The following is a 12,500-nucleotide window of genomic DNA, read 5'->3' as shown; positions in this document are numbered from 1 at the left end:
CGGTAGATCTGAATCCGTTCCACAGAATGTTTTTAAATTTTGCAAAGAGTTTCGTCTTGGCCTGCACATCACTTTAGTGCGATAACAACTTGGAGTAACCGAGTTCCTTTTTTAGACATTAGCAACTGCAACTAAAGCCAATAGAAAGGGTGTTTTTGCAAGGCTTTCCTGTTTCCATGGTAACTTGTCCTGTATAAGGGCGGTGATTTCCTTTTCTTGCAACCCAATTTCTCGTTGCGTCTCATATGTGTTAAAAAACGATTACGCAAGGCTGCAAAATTGATTAACAATTTAAACTCAAGTTTTAATTAAGGCTTCTGCTTCCGGCGTTTTAGGGCTCTCGCTTTCGCTTTGAATGAACTGCCACAACTGTTTCAAGCGTTATTTTTGCGAAACCACGAATACTACTCGGTAATATTTTACTCTGACCCACTGTTCCTTACCTCCTCCACCAATTCCTTTTTCTCGTTGTCCATTTTGGAAAGCTAAGCAATACAAAGAGACTGAGATTTAACCGTTAATGGTTCGATATAAAACACGTCTACTTTTAAAATAGGCTGTTATAAATAAGCACTTTAAGGCCGTTCGAAGTTAGTATTTTCTTTTTAACTTTTTCTTGGTGTCTCAGTTTCCCGTACAGTAAGTACTACATATCATGTTTTAATTTCTTGTTGGGGAGGGAGGGGAGGGGGGTAGGGGACAGAATGCTCGAATAAGATAGCTATAACAAACTACTCTTTTCCCTGCTAACAGAGGTTTCTTTTCTTTTGCGTTCGCTGGGCTGACGAGTACAGGAAAAGAGACCTTTGCCATGGGTCAAAACTCAGTGTTGAGAGTGCGCGGCGGTTACTTAGCGACCGAATCCTCACATGATACTTCATGTTGTGTGAACGGATTATCGTAAAGGAATAAACTCGTCCTACGCGTGCTTTTATTGATATCTGATAACCCCTATGATTTCCTTAAGACTCATTAAAACACTTAAGTTGACACATGTAAACATTGCAACAATACAAATATATGTTGATCGACTGATACACAGATTAATCATTGATTGATTGATTGATTGTTTGATTGATTCATTGATTGATTCAATGATTGATTAATTTATTGATTGATTTGATTGATTCATTGATTGATTCGTTAGTTTCGAAGCAAGCAACCGTGGACAATTTTCCTGCCGGTGTACGTTGGATCAGTGGCTGCTTAAAATATTGATTCATTGATTGATCGATTGATGGCTTAACTTTGTTGTTTTCCTAGTTCCAAAAGGAAAGGAACTTTATTTGTGTCTAGTCGTTCTAGCGCTGGAGCACACTGTGAAATGTTTCGTGCAACTTGCCTCGCAATGACGGTTTTGGCGACATTGTGGCGGGGCAAGTTGCGCAAAGGATTTCACAATGTAATATACCCTGCAACGCCTAAAATCGTTGTGAGACAATTTGCAAGAGCCGTTGCGAAAAGTAGAATTCAGTTCTCCTTTTGGTGCAACTTGTCTCGCAACGGTTTTGGTCGTTGCAGGGAATGTTACACTGTGAAATGTTTCGTGCCACTTGTCCCACCACAATGTGTTGAGTGTGCGCGGCGGTTACTTAGCGACCGAATCCTCACATGATACTTTATGTTGTTTGGACGCAATTATCGTAAAGGAATAAACTCGTCCTACGGGTGTTTTGATTGATATCTGATAACCCCTATGATTTCCTTAAGACTCATTAAAACATTTAAGTTGACACATGTAAACATTGCAACAAGACAAATAAATGTTGATCGACGGTTACACTCATTGATCATTGATTGATTGATTGATTGATTGATTGATTGATTGATTTGATTTGATTGATTGATTGATTGATTGATTGATTGATTGATTGATTGATTGATTGATTGATTGATTGATTGATTGATTGATTGATTGGTTGATTTGATTGATTCATTGATTGATTTGATTGATGGCTTAACTTTGCTGCTTTCCTAGTTCCAACAGGAAGGGAACTTTATTTAAGTGTCCAGTCGTTCTAGCGCTGGAGCACACTGTGAAACGTTTCGTGCAACTTGCCTCGCAATGACGGTTTTGGCGACATTGTAGCGGGACAAGTTGCACGAAGCATTTCACAATGTAACATACCCTGCAACGGCTAAAATCGTTGTGAGACAAATTGCACGAAACATCTCGCAGTGTAACAGCGCCGTTAGCCTTGTATATCGTATTAACAAATGTGTTTCGAACATAAACAAAAGCTTCTTTTAGGGTCATTAAAAGGATTTACTGCAAATTGTTTTATTCTACCTTTTATCTTTCTTTGGAGGAGTTGCCCGATATATCAGCAGTGCACAGGCAAGAATAAGCAAAATAAGTTTCTTTTGAACGGTAATCAGCATGCCAGAATGAAACTCTCTACAAAGTTTCAAAATGTCCTGTGGAGCGAATTCAGAGCCATCTTAACTAATTAAAAATTTAAGGTAGATCTGAATCCGCTTCACAGAATGTTTTTAAACTTTGAAAAGACTTTCGTCTTGGCCTGCATATCACTTTAGTATAATAACAAATTGGTTTCACCGTGTTCGTTTTTTAAGACATGAGCAACTGCAACTAAAGCAAATATAAAGGGTGTTTTTGCAAGGCTTTCCTTTTTCCATGGTTACTTGTCCAGTATAAAGGCAGTGATTTCCATTTCTTGCAACCCAATTTCTCGTTGCGTCGAGTTTCGGTAAAAACGTTTACGCAAGGCTGCAAAATTTATTTAACAATTTAAACTCATGTTTTAATTAAGTCTTCTGCTTCCGGCGTTTTAGGGCTCTCGGTTTCATTTTGAATGAACTGCCACAACTGTTTCAGGCGCTATTTTTGCGAAACCACGAATACTAGTGGGTAATATTTTACTCTGACCCACTGTTCCTTACCTCCTCCTCCAATTCCTTTTTCTCGTTGTCCATTTTGGAAACCTAAGCAATACAAAGAGACTGAGTTTTAACGTTAATGGTTCGATATAAAATACGTCTTCTTTTAAATAGGCTGCATTAAATAAGCACTGTAAAGCCGTTGGAAGTTAGTATTTCCTTATTAACTTTTTCATGGGGTCTCAGTTGCCCGTACAGTAAGTACTACGTATCATGTTTTAATTTCTTGTTGGGGAGGGGGGTAGGGGACAGAATGCTCGAATAAGATAGCTATAACAAACTACTCTCTTCCCTGCTAACAGAGGTTTCTTTTCTTTTTCGTTCGCTGGGATGACGAGCACAGGAAAAGAGACCTTTGCCATGAGTCAAAACTCAGTGTTGAGCATGCGCGGCGGTTACTTAGCGACCGAATCCTCACATGATACTTCATGTTGTGTGGATGGAATTATCGTAAAGGAATAAACTGGTCCTACGGGTGCTTTTATTGATATCTAATAACCCCTATGATTTCCTTAAGACTCATTAAAACATTTAAGTTGACACATGTAAACATTGCAACAATATAAATATATGTTGATCGACTGATTCACAGATTGATTGATTGATTGATTGATTGATTGATTGATTGATTGATTGATTTGATTGATTGATTGATTGATTGATTGATTGATTGATTGATTGATTGATTGACTGGTTGATTGATGGCTTAAATTTGTTGTTTTCCTAGTTCCAACAGGAAGGGAACTTTATTTAAGTGTCTAGTCGTTCTAGCGCTGGAGCACACTGTGAAATGTTTCGTGCAACTTGCCTCGCAATGACGGTTTTGGCGACATTGTGGCGGGACAAGTTGCAAGAAGCATTTCACAATGTAACATACCCTGCAACGGCTAAAATCGTTTTAAGACAAGTTGCAAGAGCCGTGGCCGAAAGTAGAATTAAATGAGATTTTACTGCCCCATAAGTAAAATACGGTTAATGGAAGGTGACCATAATAAAAGGGGCTATTCATGTCGCGTTAGTTATCTTCGTGTTCTTTGTAGTCGGTCGTTCAAGGTCATAAAATTAATGGTTTTGTTGTAAATAAAATGAGGACATAGTTACTTTGTTCCTGGATATCAGTTTATAACGTACACCTGCATTGGCCAAATCTTTTAAGGCCTCATTCATAACTGTTAAAGAGCACGTGTAATACCTACCTGCTCATAGAAGAAGCTGTACAACTGGCTACTTTAATAGACAGAGTCTAGCTATAAAAGCCTCAGTTAGCCGTCCAAGGTTCACTTGGCAGTTTGTCTTCTATAGTAAACCAACTAGCTGTTGACATTTGTTAAAGTTTTTTCCCCTACCTCCCTCCCTTTGGAGATGGGTTGGGTTTATCGCCTTGCCTTCATTAAAATTGGATCACTCCTGCGAGGTGCGGTTAAGTCTGCGCAGCGACCTTCCCCAAGTTTGTTGGCTCGTTTGCCTTTGTACATTGCTCGCTACCGATACTCTTGTCCGATCCAGCACGTGCTGTTTACCAATCAGCTTGTAGTGCTGGGGAGATAAGTGAGGTTGTACTATATCACGCAATCCGGAGGTCGCATAGGCTAACCAGTCGCAAGGCAGTGTTCCCCTCAAAAAACACCAATACGTCTGTTGTCTCATTCTCTTGCGCCTTACGTTATGCGTTAAAAGCTAGCTATGTTGATACCAAGGAACAGTGACATTAAGTTCTACTTTTCGTGCAACTTGTCTGGCAACGATTTTGACCGTTGCAGGGTATGTTACACTGTAAAATGTTTCGTTCAACTTGTACCGTCACAGTGTCGCCAAAACATTGGGAGACAAGTTGCACGAAACATTTCAGTGTAACAGCGCCGTTAGCCTTGTATATCGCATTAACAAAAGTGTTTCCAACATAAACAAAAGCTTCTTTTACGGTCATTAAAAGGATTTACGGCAAATTGTTTTATTCTACCTTTTCTCTTTCTTTCGAGGAGTTGCCCGATATATAAGCAGTTAACAGGCAAGAATAAGCAAAATAAGTTTCTTTTGAAATGTAATCAGCATGCCAGAATGAAACTTTCTACAAGTTTCAAAATGTCCTCTGAAGCGAATTCAGAGCCACCTTAACTAATTAAAATTTAAGGTAGATCTGAATCCGCTCCACAGAATGTTTTTAAACTTTGCAAAGAGTTTCGTCTTGGCCTGCATATCACTTTAGTATAATAACAAATTGGGGTCACCGAATTCGTTTTTTTAAGACATGAGCAACTGCAACTAAAGCCAATATAAAGGGTGTTTTTGCAAGGCTTTCCTGTTTCCATTGTAACTTGTCCAGTATAGGGGCGGTGATTTCCTTGTCTTGCAACCCAATTTCCCGTTTCGTCGAGTTTGGGTAAAAAACGTTTACGCAAGGCTGCAAAATTAATTAAGAATTTAAACTCAAGTTTTAATTAATGATTATGCTTCCGGCGTTTTAGGGTTCTCGGTTTCACTTTGAATGAAGCGCCACAACTGTTTCAGGAGCTATTTTTGCGAAACCACGAATACTAGTGGGTAATATTTTACTCTGACCCACTGTTCCTTACCTTCTCCTCCAATTCCTTTTTCTCGTTGTCCATTTTAGAAACCTAAGCAATACAAAGAGACTGAGTTTTAACGTTAATGGTTCGATATAAAATACGTCTACTGTTAAAAAAGGCTCCATTAAATAAGCACTTTAAGGCCGTTCGAAGTTAATATTTTCTTATTAACTTTTTCTTGGTATCTCAGTTTCCCGTTCAGTTAGTTCTACGTATCATGTTTTAATTCTTTGTTGGGGAGGGAGGGGTGGGGGGTAGATAGGCGAATGAATGCTCGAATAAGATAGCTATAACAAACTACTCTCTTCCCTGCTAACAGAGGTTTCTTTTCTTTTGCATTCGCTTGGCTCACGATTGCAGGAAAAAAGACTTTTGCCATGGGTCAAAACTCAGTGTTGAGCGTCCGCGGCAGTTACTTAGCGACCGAATCCTCACGTGATACTTCATGTTGTGAGGACGGAAGTATCGTAAAGGAATAAACTCGCCCTACGGGTGCTTTTGTTGATATCTGATAACCCCTATGATTTCCTTAAGACTCATTAAAACATTTAAGTTGACACATGTAAACATTGCAACAAGACCAATAAATGTTGATCGACTAATACACAGATTGAACATTGATTGATTGATTCACTGATTGATTGATTATTTGATATATTGATTGATTGATTAATTGATTGATTGATTGATTGATTGATTGATTGGTTGATTGATTGATTGATTGATTGATTGATTGATTGATGGCTTAATTTTGCTGTTATCCTAGTTCCAAAAGGAAGGGAACTTTATTTAAGTGTCCGGTCGTTCTAGCGCTGGAGCACACTATGAAATCTTTCGTGCAACTTGCCTCGCAATGACGGTTTTGGCGACATTGTGGCGGGACAAGTTGCAAGAAGCATTTCACAATGTAACATAGCCTGAAACGGCTAAAATCGTTGTAAGACAAGTTGCAAGAGCCAATGCCGAAAGTAGAATTAAGTTCTACTTTTCGTGCAACTTGTCTCGCAACGATTTTGGCCGTTGCAGAGTATGCTACATTGTGAAATGCTTCGTACAACTTGTCCCGCTAGAATGTCGCCAAAACATTACAAGACAAGTTGCACGAAGCATTTCACAGTGTAACAGCGCCGTTAGCCTTGTATATCGCATTAACAAATGTGTTTCCAACATAAACAAAAGCTTCTTTTAGGGTCACTAAAAGGATTTACGGCAAATTGTTTTTTCTACCTTTTATCTTTCTTTGGAGGAGTTGCCCGATATATCAGCAGTGCACAGGCAAGAATAAGCAAAATAAGTTTTTTTTTTAAATGTAATTAGCATGCCAAAATGAAACTCTCTACAAAGTTTCAAAAGGTCCTGTGGAGTGAATTCAGAGCCACCTTAACTAATTAAAAATTTAAGGTAAATCTGAATCCGCTCCACAGAATGTTTTTAAACTTTGCAAAGAGTTTCGTCTTGGCCTGCATATCACTTTAGTATAATAACAAATTGGGCTCACCGAGTTCGTTTTTTAAGACATGAGCAACTGCAACAAAAGCAATATAAAGGGTGTTTTTGCAGGGCTTTCCTTTTTCCATGGTAACTTGTCCAGTATAACGGCGGTGATTTCCTTGTCTTGCAACCCAATTTCTCGTTGCGTCGAATTTGGGTTAAAAACGTTTTCGCAAGGCTGTAAAATTAATTAACAATTCAAACTCAAGTTTTAATTTAGGCTTCTTCTTTCGGCGTTTTAGGGCTCTCGGTTTCATTTTGAATGAACTGCCACAACTGTTTCAGGCGCTATTTTTTCGAAACCACGAATACTAGTGGGTAATATTTTACTCTGACCCACTGTTCTTTACCTCCTCCTCCAATTCCTTTTTCTCGTTGTCCATTTTGGAAACCTAAGCAATACAAAGAGACTGAGTTTTAACGTTAATAGTTCGATATAAAATACGTCTTCTTTTAAAATAGGCTGTATTAAATAAGCACTTAAAGGCCGTTTGATATTAACTTTTTCATAAGGTCTCAGTTTCCCGTACAGTAAGTACTACGTGTCATGTTTTTACTGGGTTGCCAAACCCAGTCGGAATCTCGGCTTCATTTCGTGGGTTTTTTACTGGGTTGCCTATGGCAAACCAGTCGGAAAATGGGTAGATTATTATTATTTTTTTTATTTTCCGTGTCGGTAAAAGTCTTGCCTGTCTCTCCCCTGCTAAGTGGTGTCTTTATGCATAGAGCCTTCTGCGCGTATTGTCTTAGGATCGAGAGGGTAGTGGGAAATGCGTAGATTTCTCTGGTGGACACAGTAGAATGATCAACGTAACCGGCAATGGCGTCGAAAGTCATGTAACGCGAATGGCGTTTTAGTGGATTTTTAAGCAAAATATACCCTTATGGAGCTTAATAATGGAAAGTCAATTGGATACTGAACAAGAAAGGCGCCGAAAAAAAAATCTGGAATTTTAAAAGCGACGAGTAATGGACTTCGACAACAATCTGTCGCCCGTCGAGCCGTAATCAAAGTGAGATGTAGTTCTAATATTGTACGAGTGTGGTGTTTTGTACAACGCTGAAATCAAATGGAAAATTCTCTAGTAACTTATGGGTTTAACAAAACAGAGACTTGGATCTGTACTCAATTCTGCACAGTCTTCTGCTAACAATTGGAAATTTCACAAATTCCTGTTAGTCAAAAATTATTTGAAAGAAAGCTTGTTGCCCATTTTTTTGCTTGATAATTCAAGTAAAGGGTTTTTCAGTGAAGGGTTTGATGCTACACTCGAGGGAAATTTATTTACCGTGTTGCGCTTTTGACACGGAGTGTAGTTTGACACGATTGAGTTTCTTGTCTTCACGCACGTTTAAATGAAATAGGAAGGGTTTTTTGCCTCTTATAGCACATATGTTGTTTGTTTCAAAAAGCATTTCGCTGGAAAATGGTGGCTTTTATGAATTCATCATGTGTAATATGCGAGCTTAACTGGATAGTTTTTAAGGCAATAGTAAAGCATTTTCGTGTCAAAATATAAGGTAAGCGACTCCTTTCAGTTGTGTTAAATTAATTGAATATACCATGGCTCGTAAGAGAGTATTTGTCATCTGATCTAAACTTGATTTCCACACTCAAAATTACCTCCAGAACCTATTTTTTGCGTAAAATAAGCTTTTAGAATGATTTTCGTTTCTTCTGTGGCGATACTTGACGATTCGGGAACATTTTGTGAAAAAAGATTTATAACGGGTTGTAATGTATTGATAACCTTTTAACCGGAAATAACTCTAGTTTTCATACCGGAAGTTTACAGAAATCGCGGGCTTACTTAGACCCATGGGAAATGTGAAACCATGCTCTTTTATGTGCCATGCGAGTGAAGTAAAGTTTACTGTTGTGTTTAGTTTAATCTGTGTGATTCGTTGGCCATCGATACGCAATCTTTACATTGGCGACGAGGATTCGATTCGTTTTGTGAGGTCGGGGATATTTTGGGCGTCATTTGCGTAGAGGATCTGAGTATTTTGTCAGGAGGATAATGACAAGCAGTGCACCTTCGACTTCGAGTACACCTTCGACAACACAAACACAGCCAGTTACCGCGTTTGTTCCTCTTCTTGATGTGGCCAGTCTTCCTCCCTTCAACCCGAAGGAAGACCCGAACACTCTCGCCGTTCGTTGGAAGTTGTGGAAGCGCTCATTTAATTTGTATTTGGTGGCTAAAGGGATAACGAAGGATGAACAGAAAACCGCGTTGCTGTTACATACCGGAGGATTGAACTTGCAGGAACTCTACTACACGTTAGTGCCCGGAACGGATATCGTATCTTTCGATGAGAGTATGGTGTTGCTGGATGGTTTTTTTTCGCCCCAGTTGAATGTTCCGTTCGAAAGGCATCAGTTTAGGCAAATGGAGCAAACTTCGGGTGAGTCGGTTGATCAGTTCGTTTGTCGGCTGCGACAGAAAGCGATCACCTGCGAGTTTGAAAAAGTTGATGAAGCGATAAGGGATCAGCTTATTGAGAGGTGCAGGGACTCCAGACTCCGCCGTAAGTTCCTGGAAAAATCAAACGCAACCCTGAAGGATTTGCAAGACCTAGCTCGTGTACATGAGGCAGTAAATATGCAGGTCAAGGCCATGGATCAGTTAAGCTTGTCAGGCCAGGTGAATGCTGTCTCGTTCGGCAGACCTCAAAATACGGGGAAAGGTAAAGAGACCGCTCAAGGCAGAGGTAGAGGAAATAAGTCTGGTAAACATTCTGGTGGTTGTCATGGTGCAAAGGTGATGAGATGTTTCCGTTGTAATTACAGTGACCACATCGCACGTGATCGGAATTGTCCAGCTCGCAACCAAAAGTGTAATTCGTGTGGGGAGGTTGGGCATTTTGCTATTTGTTGCAAAACGAAGGAACGCAAAGCTCCTTCTCAAGATTCTGAAAAAAGGAAAGCCTCCAGGGGCAGAGCATATCAAGTGTCAGAAAATTCAGCTACTGGTGCCCAAAATTACTATGCGTTTGCAGTGGGAGCTGGTGAGTTTGTAGGTGGTAGCGAAGTTGATTTGAAGGTTGGAGGAGTTGTGTTACGTGCAGTACTTATTGATTCTGGCGCTTCGTGCAATGTGATTGATCAGACGACCTGGGAAGCGATGAAGAAAGAGAATGTACAGTGTGATTCCAAGAAATCAAGCAAAAAGTTGTTTGCCTATGGTCAAAAGGAGCCTATTGAAGTGATTGGAACATTTGTGTCTGAAATTGTGTGCGGGGCCAATGGCAAGTCGTGTGTTGATGAATTCACAGTTGTTAAGGGTCCAGGCCGATCTCTACTGGGAAAGAACACAGCGGAGAAATTGGAAGTGTTGAGGGTTGGTCCCATGAAAGAAGAAATATGTTCGTTAATGACAGAGGGCAATGGTGCTGATATTCGTGAGAAGTACGCAGAAGTTTTCACAGGAGTTGGGAAGCTGAGGGATTTCCAGCTGAAGCTTCATGTAAGAGATGATGTCACACCTGTCGCACAACCGGTACGGAGGCTACCATTTGGACTGAGAAGCAAGGTTGACGAGAAGTTGGACGAGTTGTTAGCCAAGGACATCATCGAAGAGGTGTCACACAAACCTACTGAATGGGTGTCGCCATTGGTTGTGGTCCCAAAGGCAGACGGTGATATCCGGATTTGTGTGGACATGCGCAGGGCGAATATGGCAATAGAGAGGGAGAGACACCCCATCCCCACGCTTGAGGAAGTGTTATATGATCTTAACGGTTCAACTGTGTTCTCAAAACTTGATCTGAAATGGGGTTTTCATCAAGTGGAACTGGATGAAAAATCGCGCGATATTACAACATTTGTTACACACCGTGGCTTGTACCGATACAAACGTTTGATGTTTGGAATAACATCAGCGCCCGAAAAGTACCAGAAAATAGTTGCTGATGTTTTGCAGGGGTGTAAGGGTGTGGCTAACTTGGCAGATGATCTCATTGTACATGGTTGTGGTATTGAAGAGCACGACAGGAATTTGCATACTGTTTTAAAGCGGTTGGGAGAAAAAGGATTAACTCTGAATGGAACGAAATGTCAGTTTCGCCTTCCCAAGCTAACCTTTTACGGTCATGATCTGAGCAGCCAAGGTGTTACGCCCAGTGAAGAGAAAGTAGCTGCCATTATGAATGCAAGTCCTCCGAAAGATGCTGCAGAGGTCAGATCATTCGTTCAGCTGGTGCAGTATTCTGCAAAATTTCTCCCCAACTTCGCGCAAGAAGCAGAGCCGCTTAGGAGTCTCCTGAGGAAGAATGAGCCTTTCGTTTGGGGTGAAGCACAGGAAAGGTCGTTTCAGAAGCTAAAAGAGCTTGCTGCAGGGGCCAGCACACTTGCATACTTCAGAGGGGACTGCAATACACGAATCATTGCCGATGCAGGTCCACACGGTTTGGGTGCGGTGTTGACTCAACTTCAAGATGGGGAGTGGCGAGCAATCTCGTATGCATCCAGGAATCTCACTGAAGTAGAGCGAAGGTACAGCCAGACGGAAAAAGAGGCATTAGCCCTGGTATGGGCCTGTGAAAGGTTTAACATTTATGTATACGGACGCCAGTTTGAACTAGAAACCGACCACAAACCGCTTGAGTGCATTTTTGGCAGGCTCTCTAAACCATCGGCGCGTATAGAACGATGGGTTCTAAGGTTACAGGGTTACGATTACAAGGTCGTTTACCGTCCCGGAAAAGCAAACATTGCCGACGCACTTTCGAGGCTTAATCAAGTCAACCCCAAAGACACAAGCGGAGAGGAGATTGACTTTGTTATGGCAGTCGCTCAAGGAAGCCTACCAGTGGCACTCTCGGCTAAACAAGTGGAAGAAGTGTCTGAGAGCGATCCAGAGATGGTTAGCCTGAGACAGTACATTTTAAGTGGGGACTGGTCTCAATGTAGGATGTCTGCGTATTTGTGTGTCAGGAACGAGCTATGCGTGTTAGGAAAACTTGTCTTACGTGGCACTCGAATTGTCATACCGGAGGCTCTAAGGGGAGAGGTCCTACGTCTTGCTCATGAGGGTCACCAGGGCATCGTAAAGATGAAGGCACGCCTCAGAACAAAGGTCTGGTGGCCAAAAATGGACTTAGACGCCGAACGAGTCTGCAAGTCTTGTCATGGATGTCAGGTTGTAGGGGAGTTACAGCCTCCAGAGCCAATGAAAAGAGTGGAACCACCTACCGGTCCTTGGCAGGATATAGCCATAGACTTGATGGGTCCTCTTCCGACGGGAGAAAGTTTGTTGGTAGTCGTGGACTATTTCAGCAGATTCTATGAGGTGGAAATCATGAGGTCGACCACGTCCAAGAAAGTGGTAGATGTACTGGCACAGATATTTTCAAGATATGGATATCCTTTTACTCTCAAGTCCGACAATGGTCCTCAGTTTTGCTGCGAGGAGTTTAAGACGTTCCTCTCAGACCACGGAATAGAACACCGGACATCTCCTCCGCTGTGGCCGCAGGCCAATGGGCACGTCGAGAGACAGAATAGAACGCTTCTAAAGGCTTTGAAAGTGGCTCACG

At 41.1% G+C, this 12,500-nt stretch overlaps 1 protein-coding gene across 3 annotated transcripts in view; it reads right to left on the bottom strand.

Moving 5' to 3' along the window:
• LOC138021786 (myosin heavy chain, clone 203-like) overlaps positions 1-12,500 on the bottom strand; it is a 121,251-nt gene that overhangs the window by 62,014 nt on the left and 46,737 nt on the right. For all 3 annotated transcript variants that reach the window (XM_068868788.1, XM_068868786.1, XM_068868787.1), the window contains exons 7-10: positions 7,310-7,351; positions 5,475-5,516; positions 2,905-2,946; positions 444-485 (exon numbers count right to left, since the gene is read on the bottom strand). In XM_068868788.1, the coding sequence (XP_068724889.1) occupies positions 444-485; positions 2,905-2,946; positions 5,475-5,516; positions 7,310-7,351 (168 nt within the window). The remainder of the gene's footprint in view (positions 1-443; positions 486-2,904; positions 2,947-5,474; positions 5,517-7,309; positions 7,352-12,500) is intronic.

The sequence above is a fragment of the Montipora capricornis genome, chromosome 10, assembly GCF_036669925.1.
Source record: "Montipora capricornis isolate CH-2021 chromosome 10, ASM3666992v2, whole genome shotgun sequence".
Lineage (NCBI taxonomy): Eukaryota > Metazoa > Cnidaria > Anthozoa > Scleractinia > Acroporidae > Montipora > Montipora capricornis.
The sequence above is the reverse complement of the archived record's forward strand: the minus strand, read 5'-3'. Positions and strand labels throughout refer to the sequence as shown.